General features: G+C 38.2%; 1 protein-coding gene across 2 annotated transcripts in view; it reads left to right on the top strand.

The window, feature by feature from the left end:
- FLT3 (fms related receptor tyrosine kinase 3) overlaps window positions 1-18,464 on the top strand; it is an 82,346-nt gene that overhangs the window by 42,651 nt on the left and 21,231 nt on the right. Inside the window, exons 10-15 of one of the 2 annotated variants that reach the window (XM_069079668.1) lie at window positions 10,724-10,827; window positions 11,500-11,605; window positions 12,944-13,119; window positions 15,972-16,078; window positions 16,183-16,315; window positions 16,408-16,512. In XM_069079668.1, coding sequence (XP_068935769.1) covers window positions 10,724-10,827; window positions 11,500-11,605; window positions 12,944-13,119; window positions 15,972-16,078; window positions 16,183-16,315; window positions 16,408-16,512 — 731 coding nt within the window. Of the gene's footprint in view, window positions 1-10,720; window positions 10,828-11,499; window positions 11,606-12,943; window positions 13,120-15,971; window positions 16,079-16,182; window positions 16,316-16,407; window positions 16,513-18,464 lie in introns of both variants that reach the window. The other variant, XM_069079667.1, reaches the window with a different exon arrangement.

Here is an 18,464-nt window from a genome sequence, read left to right as displayed (position 1 = left end):
AATGATCTCAGTCCTTATGCCTTTTCTTTTCTATACCTTTTCTCAGTAGTGCATGATCAGCTGTATCCTACTCAGCCATTCATTTAGAGTACAGAAAGTAGCTTATACTGTGAGGTATCTGAAGCTATAAACTGTGTACTTATAAACGAATTATAAGTAAATATAGCTTGATCTAATTTAAGGATTCCCCTGGTTCTGGAATATTTGTCCAGTTTCCAAACTTCTTGACTTTCTGTTGACTGTTAACTGTTCAGGTCTTTGTCCTTTGGCATCTTGAGAAGTCTACTTTCCCTTCTTGTCTCCACATTGTTCCTATATTTAAATAAGAATTAGCTCTCTTTTAGCTCCCCTGTTTACTGTTTAGATTTCTAATCTCTTTGTCTATGCTCAAGTAGAATAGTCTTCTATCTCTCCCAAGTTCTGAGCCACTAGACCACAGCTCATTAGTGCTTTAGTTCTCTTTCTCAGCTCAAGTTTCCTCTGGTTAATTCCATCCACTCTCTCTGTTCTTTCTTTCTGATTGACGCTTTACCCCTTCCCCAACCCATTTTTATAATTTCCTCAGCTTACACATTTGCATCCAAAGACTCCATCATTTATGTAAAATGATACACTTTCTGCATGTTGCAAAAAAAATATGAGTAAGGGTGTAAGATGCTATATAAGATTGGGGAAAGGAATACACTCATAACAGTAGGCTGGAAGAGGAAGGTTGGTTTAAACATGAGGAACAATTTAGGTAAAGGCTTTGAAACTGGAATGGAGGACAAGGTGTGAGGAGACCACAAAATGTCTTGTTAGGTTAGAAAGTTTATTTAAATTTTTTCTAGTGATGATTAAATTGTGGATACTAGAAATAGACATACCGTGTTTCCCCGATAATAAGACCTATCCCGAAAATAAGCCCTCCCCTTACTGTGTAAGATTCCTCTAAAATAAGCCCCCCCCCGAAAATAAGCCCTATTGAGATTGCTACTGTAGTGAAGGTGATCCCCTGCACTACACCGCGCTCCAAGCTGCATCCAATCAGAGCTGCAGCAGTGAGCGCGTCATCCTGTTCTTCCCCAGTGATTTGCTTATTGAATAAAGGTACATTTTTTTGTTCACATTTACCTGTTTATTAAAATTGCTGTCAATGTTCATTAAAATAAGCCCTCCCCTGAAAATAAGCCCTCTGGTGTTTTTCTGTCCAAAAAAATAATAAAAGTGTCTTATTATCGGGGAAACACAGTAGTTTTACTAACGGTCTGCTTAATGCCAAATTGCTTCACTACTGTGACCTTTTCAGTGTGGGCACTTCTCCCAACATTTCAGACTGTAACTCACACCTTCTTAATTTGAAACTTTTTTTTGTCATTCTTATCTGTAAGTTCTTCATAAACATCTTCTTTTCAAAATCTATCTGACATACTACACTACTCCTATAGATCTTTCATGATTTCAGGAGTATAAGTGCTATACTTAATTATCCATCCTTCACTCTCACTACACGAACAACCCCACCTAGTATACATTTTCTTATCATACATTTCTGGGGTCAAATAAAAACTTTTTATTTGATAGAGGAAGGTACCACCTTAAAGACTTTCTTCCAAAAAGATGTCTCCCATGCATATATCAAAACTGTGCCGGAGTCCTTAAAAGATGTAACTCCACAGATAACTTTGCTCAGTGCCTTCCTTGATCTCTCACACCAACTGAAGCACAACAGGAGGATATATCAAAGGTGTTTGCTGATATCAGGAAAGAAATCCAGCATAGAAGGATTCCTCATGGAGGTGATAAGGTCCTTCTGATGCTCTTACCTATGGACAACTTTGTAGGGCTTACATCAAGTTCCAGGATATTGCAGAGCCTCCTGGGTAAGATTCATACCTATTCACAGGAGTTCCACGTCACAATCTATGGAAGAAAAACCAAGTGGATGAAGATTGCCTATTGTCCATACTATGTCATGCAGTCAGATGGACATTATATAGGACTCACCTTTTAGAATCTGTACCTTTAATAGTTTTTGTAAATGGTTGATGAGTTGTGCTCATTATTAAGCAGAAAAATGTATTAAAAACGGCTGTACTGCATTTAGAAAATTGCATGTCTCTTTTAATGACTTCAGACTTCTCCCTATTATTCTATCATTGCTATATGTCATGGAACATTTTAGTTTCTGAAAAATGAAAAGTGACTACTACTCAGGGAGCAATGGAGAGGTACATGGTAAGTTTGAATAGGCTCCAACATGTAACAAATAAGGATCTCCAAAGAGCTGGAGAAAAAGATATCATCAAGGAAATATGTGATAGAAAAAGAATATGGGCTGGTCACGTGGTGAGAGTGAGGGATGGAGAGTGAGTGTGCTATAGTGGTCTCTTCTAAATGTCAGGGTAAATCAAAGGAGGTTATGAGCACATTGGGGGCACCACTTGTGGTGAACTTAGGAGATAACATGGACAAGAGTCATATAGGATGGGCAAGGATGTACAAGTTGTAACTGGTAGTGTGCAGGAATCTCACCCACATTGATGAGATCAGGGATCCATTTGAGCATTATTTATGCCACTTCTTATATATCAAGTCATATCTGGAGTGTTAAGTAATGTGTTACAGCCTATCTATGACCACTATATGTCTTTCTGTCCTTCCTCTTTGGGTCACCCTTAATTTTAATTCTTTATTGATTGTGGTGTTCCATCACCAGGAGAATATTGGTATTAAAAAGTCAGGTTCTTATTTAAGGGAATTCCTTGAGATTGTATAGTTTCCCAACTTAATCCATCCAGTTCTTTCTTTTACTTAATTCTGGACATCGGTCATTGTCCAACTATAATATCTTTCCAGATAGTAGATAGACAGACTTGAAGTCAGGAAAACCAGAGTTCAAATTCTGCCCCACTTATTATTTGTGTGACACTGGAAAAATGACTTAACTTTATTTTTCTCATCTTTAAAAATGGGATAATGATAGCTTGCAGTGTTGTTGGGAAGATTAAATGAAATAATATGTGTCAACTACTTTATAAACCTTGTAATTACTATATAATAACATAATAATTATTATATATACTAGTTGACTCAGTTGTTTTTCCACTAATCTTTATATTATAATCTAGCCAGTGAAAGATTATTCATCTACTTGGGATTTTTTATACAAACTGTCAGGCCAAATTTTTTTGAGTGATTGTCGATCTCACTAAAAAGAGTCTGTATTGTTCAGGGACTTGGTGTAATTAGCATAATATCACCTGCATGGAGGAGCTGGACATCTGTTTCCTTGTCTTATACATTACTTAACACTGATAATCAGAGAACCACGGAACAGAGTTCTCGTGTTGCACTTGTTAAGGAATCTTGTGTGATCTTAAGATATGCCCAGGAGATGACTTGCTGAAGGGGAGTCTTTAAAACTTTGTTTTACTCAACTGAGTAAAATTTTTTTAAAATAATCATTAAATACACTGAGATCTTATATTTGCTTCCCTTTGCATTGAATTGTGTCACTGTGAAAATATATTTTACTATATAGAAAATTATTTGTGAAAACCTGCTAGTTCCCTTTTCATGTTTTCATCAAGATTACCCTTGATATGTATGTACTCATTCTCATAAAGATTTTATTGTAGTGAGAAAGTAGGCATATGGGTCCATAATTACTGATGTCCTCTTCATTGCCTTTTTTTGGGTAACAATACCATATGGAATTTTCTAAAATTGTTTGTGAGGACTTGGAAGTTTTCTCTAACAATGCAGATCATGACCTATCCATACCTGCCCTTCTTAAGTGATTCTTATCCATGTCCTATCAAAAGTTCACTACAAGGTGTCCATGGGAGGGGAAAAGGAGTGGGATATATTGAGAAAAATGGGTGTTATAAAGTCACCCTGCCAAACTCTTTTTATGAGACAAGTAGACTTAATGCCTAAAGCAGAGAGCAGAGAAAAAGAAATATAGACCAATGGCACTACTGAATCTTGATGCAAAAAAAAAATCTTAAAAAGGCAAGAGATAGAATGCCAAGTTTAGGGAACAGTCAGTAGGCCAGTTCAGCTGGAACATAGAAGGGGAATCGTGTGTATTAAGCCTTGAGAGACAAGCTGAAACTAATCTAGTCTAAATCTTTTAACTATGGAATGATCTCAGTTTTCAAAAGAGCGCATTTTTGCACTGCCATATGCTATTATAGAAAATAAACTTAAGAAAATTCCCATTCAGCAATATTTAAAAGAGAGACCACTTTTGCCCACTCTTGTGATTTCCTTACTCCACTTACTTATGTTACAGTTGGTAAAGAATTCCTAAAGTGGCTTCTCAACATCAAATGATTGCCGGACTTAACCATGAATGATGACATTCATTGTGACAACCATTAAATGATGACACCAAGAGATCTGGGATTCCCAAACCCAGAACCTTTTTGATGTGGGAGAAAAAGAGCCACAGATACAAGTCTACCTCTCTGGCCATTAAGAACTAAATGTGGTATCTTTTTGTGGTACATGACGTATTTGGCTAACCAGTTTTCATGTAGCTCTGTAAATCCTTCTTAGAAACAGGGTAAAGAAAGTTTGCATCTGTTGAGCAAAATGCAGCATAAAATCAGAGAAAAGTATCATCCTCACCTTACTAGCTCTGACGCAGAAGGGAAACTTAAATGGCTCAAGTCAGACCTGAGCCAACTACATTCAATTAGTCTCTCTGAATCAGGAGGCTGATAGAGATAGAATCACTCCCTGGCTTCCTGATCATATGTCTTTTGGTTCTGTGTAAAACTGCCTACAAACTTGTCAGCTCTTAGTTCTCCTATTTCAGAAGCTCTCAGCTTCCCCAATGCCCTCTCTATTATTCTCTCAATTCTGATGGGACTTTGATAATTCCTTGCTCTTTGAATAAGTCATTCATAGCTTTATGCTAAAATTACCTTTTGAGCTGCCCAAAAAACTCCCAGCCTCCCAGCAATTCTCTAAGTCACAGAAGGGAAAGTGAAAATCACCTGTGTTTTGATCATAGAAAGGAGAAAACCCTTTCATAACTGGAACAAGAATACATTTTCTTAGTCACAAAGATATTCTTTTACCTTCAACTCAAATTTCCTGATCTCATGCCTACTGCCAGATGGCTAGTTTTAGGAAAGACCCCAGGGGAAAATTGAGGCTTTGAATATACTAATAACCTAATTGGTTAGTCCCCTTGAAAATCCCAGGGGAGGTTCAGGAAGCCAAGAGTCATCTTGTGCTAGGCTCAGTCATGATAAAAGGCAAAGGGATAGTGTGGGGTATGAGAGGGAACAGGTCAGTAAAGTGCCCTGCGTGATTTCACTGTGTAGAGAGGTTTATTAGATTATTTTTCTTGTCTGGGAAAAGAGGAGGGAAAGTTTCCTTGATGCAGAATTACATGTCTGGTGTCATACTGCATAACACTAAGGCTGGGGTGGCAGTTTTCATATGGTGTAAGCATTACCCAGACAAAGCACCCTTACAAAGAAAGAGGTTGGGCAAGAGAATAGGACACTTTAAAGTAGTATGGAAGAGAATCATGGTAAATTTGGCTCTTTCATAGGGGGCCCAGACATGTAGACCTAATGCCTGGAAGGAGAATCCAAACCAAAAATTGATTTAATTTGATTTTCTCCTTAATATCCTGTGTGTGTTCATTCAATTCAATTCAACAACGGGTACTATGTATGGAGGACTGGGTGGTAGAATAGAGGAAATGCAGACTTTAGGTAATAACTCACAATGTGTTGCACATAATAGTAACTTAAAACTCTTATTCGATTGGACTTATCTACCAACATATATTTCATAAATTTTATAAATACCATTTTTCCCAATCATTCATTGAGGTATATGCAGTGTATGGAGTATTATCTCTATTTTACACAGGAAGAAATTGATACTCAGAAGATTTAAATGACTTGCTCAGGGTCCCTCAGCTAGTAAGTGACAGATTCAGGATTGGAATCCGAGTCTGATCTCTTGGCTTTGAATCTAGCATTCTTTCCACTACGCCAGAGTGATTCTAAGGCACAAGTTCTGTTGTCATGGAGCTTAGAACCTTCCAATGTGGATAATTACAATACCATCTAACATAAAAGTACCCAAGAAAGGTATGATTAAAATAAAGCTGAATAGGGAAGGAACATCATCAATCCCAGTCAATAATATCTAAGGGGATCAGATAAAGTACTTCTATCTTAGTGTCTGTAAATCCTCTAATTCTACTACATAGATATTAGAAAAGAATTGACCAAAGGTTTTACAAAACAACCAGCTTTCACTTTGGAGGACACATGGAAAGCTGAAATGCTGCTTGGAGGTTGAAAAAGGCCCCAAACATGTCTATACTCGAGACAAGGGGTTACCCTGCCTTAAGAAAAGCAAATATATGAAAATGTTAGCTAGTGGAACAGAAAATTCAGACCAATTGTGCTAGCTATATAAAAGGAGGACATTTCAAGTAGGATTGAATTTTTAAAAAATTATTTACATGAAACTTTTCAGGCATATCTATTGCATAAAATAATGTATGCTCTCAAATATGAGGGTAATAGAGACTGGTTGATGGTTGTGAATGTCCCTTCTCCTGCTCTAGATTCCTAAATTTGTACGCCTATGAGCCCATGAACCTGTCTACCTTGCTTGATCATTATTTTCCCATTTACCATGTAGAGTTGACCTAATTGAACACATTACTAATTAAACTTAACTATTAGTCATCACTTTTAAATCAACTCTTGGATTTCCTTAGTTTACTTTAAAGAGAAACTGCTTTCTTGTTATAATTCTTTAGTCATCATTCAGCCAAGTCAACTCTAATACCAAAGAAGCTTGGAACCAAAAGTCCTTAATTTCCTACTTGCAATTTTTGAGAGAAAAAAGTATTTGTTTGTCTTTTTATCATTACCCCTGAACTCTCATGAACGCTTCCATCTAACTGGGTTTTAGTCTTGACTCCACAACTAGAAAATGGTATCACCTTGGGTAAGTCTCTTAATTTCTTTCTTTTATAGATGTTTCCTCAGCTACAGAATGTGAATAATAATTATATTAACTATGTTACTCACTTGTTGTGAGAAATCTCTTCGTAAATCTTAACATATTACATAAATGTAATCCATCTTTTATTATATAAATGAAATTCATTTTTATTATTATCGATCTGCTCCTCAGCAATCCCTTTTTGTGGGAGTGAAATATTTACCTGTGCCCCACAATTTTCCCAGGATATATGCTTCTTTGAGTCCTAGCCAAAGGGGAAGACCTTTGGATAGAAAGTCTTGTCCCAACCTGTGCTATAGGCATGAGGCAGCATGACCTCCTAAGGATCTCTGTAAGACTTCAGGGTGGTCTCTTCCCAATCAAGACAAGTTTACCTTGATGAACCTCTTTACCAACTCTCCCTTTCAACTAATTAATATTTGATCTACAAGACATTTGGAATGCCTGAGCTGCTATAAAAATTGTTTTGTATAAGGTTACAAATTAACCACCCTAATGACTTCCAGTTCCTCTAAATTTGGCTTAATGACCACTACCTATGCTTAAATTATTCTACCCTTAATCTGCCTAGCAGAGGGAAGCCTGGTAGGTGGGTGATAAATTTTTTGCTGCTTAAAATCAAAACGTGAAGGCTTGTAATATCATATCTATATAGATAGATATAGATTCTTTTTTTTGTCTCACCATTACCATTTTACTGATATAGGGAACTCCAGTGAGAAAGCTCCTTCTAACAATGCAGATCTACAACTGTTCTGCAATTTATAGCTTTAAAGAGTTGACTAAAGGAGCAGATGGCACAGTGAATAGAACACTGTCCCTAGAGTCAGGAGGTACTCAGTTCAAATCCAGCCTGAGACACTTACTATGTGACCTTGGGCAAGTCACTTAACCCCAACGGCCTAAAAACAAAAAGAGTTGACTGAGACACTGAGATGTTAGGTGTGGGCTTGTAGTCAGGCTTGGGGTTGTAGTCAGTGTCCTGATGCTGAGGCTGGCCACTTATCCACTAGGCCATATCTCCCCTCATAAATATCATAGTAAGGGAAATCCATTTCTATGTTGTTGATCTCTTTGAGGTTACAAAATGTTTTAGATCTATTGTTTTTACTACTTGTTTTAGTTTCTTTGTTGTTGTTGAGTCATTTTCAATCATGTCCAACTCTTCATGATCCCACTTGGGGTTTTCTTGGTAGATATATACTGGATTGGTTTGCCATTTGCTTCTTCAGCTCATTTATGTACACGTGAGGAAAACTGAAACAAAGAGGAATAAGTGACTTGCCCAGGGTCACACAGCTAGTAAGTTTCTGAGGCCAGATTTGGACTCAAGAAGATGAGTCTTCCTGACTCTAGGCCCAGCACAATATTCACTGAACCACCTAGCTGCCTCATTTTATTATCTTAGTAAGCATTTTTTACCCTTGTAGCAATGCTAGAGTTATTCACCCAAGTCCCACTTGCAGCAGCTGTAGAGATTTTTCCCAGCTTACACTCACACTGATGAGTCAGGTTCCCTGGAGTAAGTCTGGCTGCCTCCCCCCACCCCCAATCAGGGCTCTAGGAGTACCACTGAGGGGTGCTGGGATTCTTCTCTAATACTATTTGCTCTAAAGCCTCTACCGGTGTCCGTCATCATTGTTGGATGATATCCATTAGTCAGCCAGACAATTTTAGAAAGGGGCATTTACTAAGGTGGTATAGTAGGAACAATTGGTAAAAAAAAACTCCTCACCCAAAGTCTATGATACTTTGTGCCACAAGTACATATGGGATGTAGAGGTAAGTAAGCTTAGGTTTATAGGCAAAGGAGTAACTCATAGCTTCTGGTTGCTAGAAATGCTTTTCTCCGCTTGGTAGGGTATTACTCATGAACTTCCCCTTATGTATGGTGTAGCTTTACTGCTGGGCTTTTTGCAGAGCTGTGAATCTTCATTTTGTCTCTATTGCTGGTTCCCAGTGCAGACACTGCAGTCAGTTGATCTGGGGATGGTGTTAGTACACCACGGAGAAGTCCTCCAGACCTCTGAAACTCGAAAGGCCCTCTTTTACTAAAGTGAGGGAGGTAGCAGACCAAGACCAAGGCTGGGCTTCTTTTCCCCTCCTTCCCAACCATTTTTCCTCAGGGATTTACCTGGAATTGTCTCTCTTCTCTACTTGCTTAAATTTTATGAGTTCTTAACTAGTTTCCAGCCTCTCTGAAAAGGCCACACAGGATGTTCCCCAGTTTCCTCAGTCTCTTGTGCAATATCTCCTCAGGTGCTGAGCTTTTTTCATGCTTAGCCTGAAACCTATTTTTGAATGATTGATTGTGATGTGGTTTTGCCTGCTTAAGGTACTTTATTACTTAAGAAAAATAAGCTGGTATTACTTGATTCAATTAACTAGCCCCCACCCTTATGCTCTTATAGTGTTCCAGCACTCTAGAGTTTTTGAATTTCTGGGTGGTCAGGCTGCATTGTAATCTCAAGAGAACAGCCAAGAATCAGCCAAGAGCCATCCTATTCTCCTAGGGAATATACTGGAAACTGGGCTGAGCTGGAAGCAGATTCCTCATGGAGTCTATAGGATCCTCAGACCTCTCTAGGACATTCCCACAATTCTGAGTTCCCATGAGAGATGGCAAGGAGGCATTTTACCTCTTGAGATTTCATGGAATGCTCGGGAAGTGTTTGTCACTATGAGGGAAAAGGGGCAAGCAGCTAAGTTTCCCATATACACACTTACTGTGGTAGGAAAACTATCTACTATGTAAGCTAGACTACTTTTTCCTCTAAAAGTATTGAAACTAGAGGGGTAGCTAGGTGGTGCAATGAATAGAGCCAAAAAAAAAAGAAGCAAAAAAAAATATTGAAATTATCTTGGAGATTTAATTTGTTTGGAAAGCTAAGTCTTCTACTTTTGGAGTTTTTTTTTGGAGGGGGAAGGCAAGGCAATTGGGGTTAAGTGACTTGTCCAGGGTCACACAGTTAGTGAATGTGTCGAGTGTTTGAGGTTGGATTTGAACTCAGATCCCCCTGATTCAAGGGCTGGTGCTCTATTCACTTTGCCATCCAAAGTCTTGGACTTTTGATGTAGTTGCCTGGTAGCCTAAGAACAAACACCATCACATAAGGACTCAGGAGCTTTTTGCTCACATCTCTAGCCCAAATAGAGGCAAAGAAAATTGCATTCACCTAAGAAAATGTTGTTATCTTTACTGAGTTTTCCCCTCCCTGAATCCAAAGACAAATCCTTAAGTTCCCACTTTCAAGGATCTTATATTCTATTTTTACCTTTGAAAGTAGACAGTGTAGTCAGAAAGAGCATTATACTAAAGGTAAAGGTCCCTTGGACTCATGGCTTTAACCACTCTTTATAGTGTGACCTTGGGAGAGGCCTTTAATCCTTCTGGGCCTTGGTTTCAGTGGAAGTTTCTGTGAAACCAAAAATTAAAACTCACACAGATACAATCAGAGCTGCTACTCATATTCTTCCTTATGCTATATGTTTTTTTTCCCAAATATACAGCCTTTAAAGGATATGACTAAGTAAGCTTCTTTTTGTTAATTTCTGTATGGACTGTGAGCCTTCTCATTTCATTCTAATGTTGATTCTGTGGCTCAAAACTGGCCCAAACTAGGCCTAGCCTACAAACTATAATTGGCAATCATTTTTTTCTCTAGCATTTCATATAATTGTCTGTTTAACTCTATCTGCAAATTGTTTTTTTGTTTTTCCCTAGCAGCACATCAGAGTTTTGTGACCATGAGAACCAGCCGGGAAAATATACCTTCCATGCAGAAAATGATGATGTTCAGTTCACAAAAACATTTACGCTCTATATAAAAAGTAAGTTGAAAATACAAGAAATTTAAATACATTAAATTCTTCAATACTTTCATTCATGAACTGTAGTTAGAAAAACAAAAATAATGGGAAACGATAATGCTGAAAAACTGTTCAAAAAATTAAGGTACTTTGAAATATAAGTTAGTGAATTTTATTAACTTTCTCCCCATCTTGTCATGTAAACACTTGAAAAAATTCATCCCATGTGTTTTCTGAATATGGCAACTCATTACAGTGGCCCAAATACTACAGTGTTGGTGTTGATTAAAGGTGAAACTATTTCAGTACTTCAGTCTTCATGTTGCTATTTATTTCCATTTCTTTGGCTTTTGAAAAGAAAAGAATACTGTGGCATGTACCTTTTGAAGCTCATATAGCCCCTGAAACTGTGCTAAGGTTCAGAGAAAGTGAAACAAAGATTTGCACACCAGCTCCCTGCAGAGCAAGGCAGTATAAAGGAAAAGACTTGCTATGACTCAGGGGTGGGAGAAGGAGCCACAGGAGGCCTAAGCTTTTCCAGGAGTGATGGCAGAAGATTCAAGATGTCCTTCCCTTCCAGGGAAGGCAACTGCGCCTCCCAAGAGCTACCAGTATCCTTAGGTCAGTCTTTTAGACACCAACTTAAATGTACAATCTTATATGGACTCTTTTCACGTTCTTTGTCTTTTACAGGGAAACCTCAAGTAAAAATGGATATATCAACAAATCAGGCTTCTTGTTATTCTCGTGGCAGTGGTTATTCTTGGACCTGGAAGAAGTGTACAGACACGTCTTCCAAGTAAAGAAAGCTATTTTCTCCTCTTATGATGGCAGAGCTGTTTGCAACTGCAATCCACATTGCACATATGGTCAAAAATCAGCTGATCAAAAGCATCTTCCCCATGTGAACCGGGCACAGCGCTAGGTGCTGGGAAACCAAAGACAAGTTAAAATAGGCCCAACCATCGAGGCAGTTACATTCTGTTGTCATTTTTGAAAGCAGGCAGTATAGGGATGCCCATCAATTGGGGAATGGTTAAACAAGGTGTGGTATATTATTGTGATGGAATACCACTGTAGTGTAAGAAACGATGAGCAGGTTGATTTTAGAAAAATATGGAAAGATTTACATGAAATAATGAAGAGTGAAATGAGCAGAACCAAAAGAACATTATATACAGTAACAACATTGTTTGAAGAACAACTGTGAACGACTGAGTTATTTTAAGTATTATAAATACTCAAAATCAACTACAAAGGATCTATGAAGGAATATGCTCTCCACCTCCAGAGAAATGGATGAATGGAAACATGCATAGTATGGTTTTACACACACACACACACACACACACACACACACACACACACGTGTCAAATGGTTCAGGGTGGGGAAGGAGGGTGGGAGACAGTTTGGTACTTAAAATATAACAAAAAATTAATTAAATTTTAAAAAATGATTTTAAAATGTGGGCAGTGTAGTGTAGTCAAAAAAAGCACTATGCCAAGGATAAAGCCCCTTGGACTTGTGCCTTCTACCACATTTTACTGTGTTCTTGGGAGAATCATTTAATCTCTATGGGCTTCAGTTTCAGTGGAAGTTTCTGTGAAACAAAAAGTTAAAGCTCAGATACAATGAGAGCTACTATTCACATTCTTCATTATGCTATTTTCTTCTTAAAATATAAAGCTCTAAAAGAATTGATACACTTAAGGAAGAACGAATCCATATCGCAGGAGCTATGACCTACTAGTAATTTTTTCCCAAAGTTTTATTTGTTATTTTCTCTATAGCATCCCTCCCCCTATTCATCAATAGAACCCTCCCTCACGAAGAGCAAGAGCAACTGAGCAAAGCTGACTGATGCATTACCTGGTGAATAGGTAACATTCCACACCTGTAGCACCTACCTTTTTTTTTTTTTACTAAGAGGAGGGAAGCCTCTGGGATCATGATTGGTCATTACACTGAATAACAGGTTGGATGTTATGGTTTGTTTTTTGTTTATACACATACACAGATGAATACCAGGTAGCTCCCTCTGCAGAGATGCTGAATTGAAATCTAATAATGTATTGCACCTGACACCCATGGCCATGATCTAATTCCATGATCTAAATGGGTGCCATTTCTTTTCAGTTGCACAGAAGTCACAGGAGGGATTTGGAATGAGAGAACTAGCAGGAAAGCATTTGGACAGTGGACGTCGAATAGCACCCTAATTCTGAGCGAGCAGTTCAAAGGGCTCCTAGTTGAATGCTGTGCCAACAATTCACTGGGCTCCTCCTGTGACTCAAAGCTTTTCAACTCCCCAGGTACTGTGCCATTCCCATTATGATGCAGAAGTTACAGGAACTCCCTGTAGCTCAGCTTGTCTCCCCCCGTGTTGGTTCAGAGTTAAAGGGGCCTTACAAAGGTAAATGGGTTCAATGTATGAGAAGGTTTTTGTGAGTCAAACACAAATTCCCAGTGACATCAAGTGCTTTGGAGTTCCTTGGAAGTGGTCTAACATACTATAAATAGAGGGAATCTCCTCACCTGGAAATTTGCTATAAAACAATAAAATCCCAGGTCTAATCCCTATGTCTAAATTTCATTTTATTCTAGTATGTCATAACATTTTTGGATCCTTATTCTGTCATCCATTATACTGGCCACCCCTTTCAGCTTTCTGTTACCAGAAAGTCTGATAAGCACGCCATCTCTGCCTTCAGGAATACCTAGAAAATGCCAGAATTCCAACAAAAAAACCCCCAGAAATTGAAAGATGACATTTTCCACATCCAAACTTAGCACTTTGGCAACTCTGTTGCATTTTCCATTCTTGTTAACATTCTTGTTTGCCTGCTGTTTGATGTGTTTTAGATGTGTCCCCACACCCCCACCCCTCACTCTCATTTAACTTCAGCAAACTAGGGGCTTATCAACTTGCAATAATATTTAGTAAAGCTGGTTGCCCAAAACATAACTTCTGCATTTAACTTTGCATATCTCAGATAGCCATGCAATGAAACATCTTACTAAAACTTCCCTGAATTGCTTAGTTTGTGTGCTTAAAAATATGACTTTCATATAGAGAACATATATATATATATACATACATACCTACCTACATACATATATATATATATACATACACACATATACATAGTTATATTTCCATATATAAGATGTGGCATCAATGAGAAAACAAAACAGGTTTCTGTCCTTTCCTTCATGTCACAAAATTGTATGCTTAGAAGGGACTTCAGAGATCACCTAATCCAACCCCCTGACCTATGCAGGAATGTCCTCTACAGTGTCCCTGATAGGGGTCATCCAGCCTACTGGAACATTTTCATCCCTTGAAGGAATTCCTTTTCCATTTTTAAACAACTTTGATCATGAGAGAGTTCTTTCTTATATTGTGTTGAAATCTGTCACACTAAATCCTCTGAAATTAAAATTAAGTTGAATTTCTCTTCTCCAAGAAAGCACCTCAAATAGGAACAGTGCTTGATTTGTTACTCTGAATATAATCTTTGTAGAGTGTTTGTGACTGTTTGCAAGAGAATGCCTCACCGTCATAGGTAATCCATAGGGAAGGGAATAAGCATTTATATAGTGCCTACTATGTGTCAGGCACTGTTCTAAGTACTTTATAAATATTATCTTATTCAATCCTAACAACAGCTTTGCTAGGTGCTGTTATTATCCCATTTTAGAGTTGAGGAAAGTGAGGCAAAAAAAAGTTAAGTGACTTGCCTAAGGTCATACAGCTTGTAAGTGACTGAGGCTTGATTTGAATTCAATTTTTCCTAATTCCGGACCCAACACTCTATTTACAGCATTATACCTAGCTGCCTCTGATATTTGTTGAATTTTGTTGCTTTGAAATATTTGTTTATGGAGGTGAGGGATTGATAATCATAGTTATTAAAATAGTAGATGGCATTTTAATGAGCACTTTTATAGTAATAAGATAAATAGTAATAGTAATAAACAGAAGTATTGATTCATAGATTCATGCAACATAGAATCTTACAATCCTTTGAGTACAAATTCCCTTTAGTATTGTATTCCTGACTTCATCCAGCCTATGTTTAAATCCCTCCATTGACGAGGAACTCTGCCTCATCAGGGAGCCATTCCATATTTGCCATCCCCTAATTGTTGAAAAGTTCTTTCTTATATTGAGTTCAAATATACCTCCCTATGACTTCTGTGCATTGGCCCTAATTCTGCCTGCTAAGCCAAACATATCTAATCCTTCTTTCTCAGGACAATCCTTCCAGTGTTTGAGGACAGTGATTGTCCTCCCCCAACTATTACTTTCTTTAGACTGAATATTCCCTGTTCCTTCAAACTCATATAATAGTTTCATATTCCTCTCACCATTCTGCTTGCTCTCTGGCATATTCTCTTGTCAACATCTCTCCTAAATTGCAGCCCCCAAAATTGAAGACACATAATTCAGATGTGGCTTCACCAGGATATAGTGAAAGGTTTCTCATTCCTCATTCTGAACGTAGTATTTCTTTAAATAATGTAGCCTTCTATTTCATTAGCTTTTTTGGTTGATACATCACACTGTGGATTCATATTGAATATATAACACTCCCACCCCTCTAAGGTCTTTCCCCACATTTCCACTATTGAACCATGGCTTTCCCATACCCTGTACTTAGACAATTTTTTAATTTATTTGTTTTGACCCAAATGCAGAATATTACATTTGTTCCTAATCAATCTCCTTTTGAAAGGTAGCAAGGTATAGTGGCTTGAGGGTAGCTTCAAAACCAGCAGGAAAAGGGTTCAAGTTCAGCCTCTGACACATACCTATAATGTGACTTATATCAAGTTTTTTAAACCCCTCAGGGCTCTAGGCAGAGGACAACAATTCAGGTGATGACCTTCATTGATAGAGGAAATTTCCTCATCTAGTTTTCCATAAACTAATGAAATCATAAATCCAATCTCTATGCCTAAATTTCATTTGATTAGATTTAACCCCTCATTCTGGTATATCATAACTTCTTTGGATCTCTTTTCTGCCATCCAGTGATGGGACCTATCCCTTCCAGCTTTCTGTCACCTGAAAATCTAATAATTGTGCTTTCATCTGAGTCACTGATTAAAATGTAGAGCCAGAAAAAAATCATTGCTTAGTAACCTTATTTTGTTTTAGGATCTCTTCCTGCCACCCAGGACAAGGTTTCCTTCTATATCACCATTGGATTTTGTCTTCCCTTCATTGCTGTTCTGCTCACACTCATTTTTCACAAGTATAGAAAGGTAAAAACCAAGAAGGTAAAAAACAAAAAGCATTTGTTCCCTATTTTTTTTTTTTTACAACATTCTGTGTCATTCTTAATGTGCTCCATTTTCCTTTTCTGAAGCAATATAGGTATGAAAGTCAACTGCAAATGGTACAAGTGACGGGTTCATCTGATAATGAATACTTCTATGTCGATTTCAGAGAATTTGAATATGACTTCAAATGGGAGTTTCCAAGAGAAAACTTAGAATTTGGTAAGAGATGTAGACAGTAAATAAACAGCATCATGGAATTGTCCTCTTGACCCAAAATAAAACAGACATGCATACCTATGTTTTCTCTGCAGGACAGGTCCTAGGCTCAGGTGCCTTTGGAAAAGTGATGAATGCTACAGCTTATGGAATCAGTGAAACTGGAGTCTCAATCCAAGTTGCTGTCAAAATGCTGAAAGGTACATAAAGTTGAGTGGCCTCACCAAAGAGATTTTCCATTTTTATTTAGGTCCCTAAATGATTCAGAATGCTTGGGATGACAAAGAGAAGTGAAGGGTGCTAGATGGCATAGTCCAGTCCTGGACACTTACTAGTCCTGGTCGAGTTGCTGAATTTTTGTTTCCCTTAGTTTCCCTAACTATAAAATGGAGATAATAATAATACTTAGAAGCCAGGGTTGTGGGGAGGCTAGGTGGCACAGTGAATAGAGCACCGGCCTTGGAGTCAGGAGGACCTGAGTGCAAATCTGGCCTCAGACACTTAACACCTACTAGACATGTGACCTTGAGCAAGCCACTTAATCCCAATTGCCCTGCCTTCCCCCTCCAAAAAAAAAAAAGTCAGGATTGTTATGATAATAAAATGAGATGATATTTGTAAGGCACTTTGCAAACCTTAAACATTAATGCTACTAGCTGTTACATATGAGGTAAAACAAAAAACAAAAATGGGGTGGATCTAATGGAAGCCTCCTGACTCTTTTTGGCTCAGTTTCCTTACCCAAATGGGGACAATAATACGTGGTCAACAGTACTCATTCTACTTATCTCATAGGGGTGGGAGGTTAAAAGTAAGGGTGTTAACAGTAAAGTACATTGTGGCCCTTAAAGTATTAAGGAAGTGTAAGCTGCCATTGTGATTTATTTGGTGTTCATGAGAATCTGTTTTCCATGGAGCTAGCTGGGGGTATACTTGCTACAAGCAGATGCTGCCCCTTCTGGTACTATCATAAGGGGCAGGTCTTTAGAAAGTCACAGTCTTGGGGCTCCAGAACTAGAAAAATGCACATGCTCAAGTTTTTCTTTCTGATAACTGAAGGGATTGCACAAGACAATCTCTAAAAGGCACTTTGAACTACGTATCATGGTCTATGCCTGTAGTATCTACTACCAGAGAGGCTGACACTGGTGGTGTTCAGAGCTACAGTGGACTAAGCCAGTTGGGTGTCTGCACCAGGTTGGGCACCAGAATTGTAAGTCCTTGAGAACAGTGTGTGGTGGCACCAAAAGCCTGGCCTAGGAGGAGCAAACTGGCCCATATTGGAAAGAGAGCATGTGAGAACTCCTGGGCCAGTCAATAGTGAAGTTGAGCCTGTGAGTGGCCTCTATCTCCAGCTTATTGAAATAGGGAGAGCCAGTCTAAAAAAAATGTCCCTTTTAGCTTTAAACATAAGTTGAAAAGGGGAGCCATAAAGACTTAACTTCTCAGAACCTCAGTTTTCTCATTTGTAAAAGGATATTAATCCCTGTAATAATTACCTGACGTGGGTTATTATGAGGTTCAACTAAAATAGTATACATAAGTATCTTTGAAAACTTTAAAGTGCTACAGAATTGTCAGTAGTGATAGTAATACCGCTTTTCTAGTGTTGCAAAGTTAGATATAGGAACGAAACACAAAGACATGATTCTGCCTAGAGAGAAGATTAGAAGAAACCTTAATACTAACATCTGCTTTCAAGAAGAGGTAACAGAGTGTGGTAGACAGAGCACTGACCTTGACATCATGAGACCAAAGTACAAATCCTGGATAGGCCACTTAGTACCTCTGGGACCTTGGGCAAATCATCACCTCTCTGGGCCTCAGTTTCCATTCTGTAAAATGAGGGGGCTGAACTCTATGGCAACTGAGGTCCCTTCTGACTCTAGGTATATGTTCCCAAAGTGGGCGATTCCACTCCCCTGGGGGGTGCTGGAACAATCCAGAGAGGGTGATAGTAGCTTCAGGTGCAAATGGGGGGTGTTGAATAAAAATAAGGGGGTGTTGGAAGCATGAGGAAAGAAGAAAAGAGAAGAAATTTTTGAAAAACCATTTATACATGTTTTGTTGTGTAACAAAGTTAAAGTCATAGTGAGTACATTATTTTCCAAATAAACACACAAAATACAAGTTATAACCAATCAGTGGTCAA

This window comes from Petaurus breviceps, unplaced genomic scaffold (genome assembly GCF_028583685.1).
Source record: "Petaurus breviceps papuanus isolate PSGF00001 unplaced genomic scaffold, PetGlider_PUasm1.0 91133, whole genome shotgun sequence".
Taxonomy (NCBI): Eukaryota; Metazoa; Chordata; class Mammalia; order Diprotodontia; family Petauridae; genus Petaurus; species Petaurus breviceps.
This window is presented reverse-complemented; position numbering and strand designations above follow the sequence as displayed.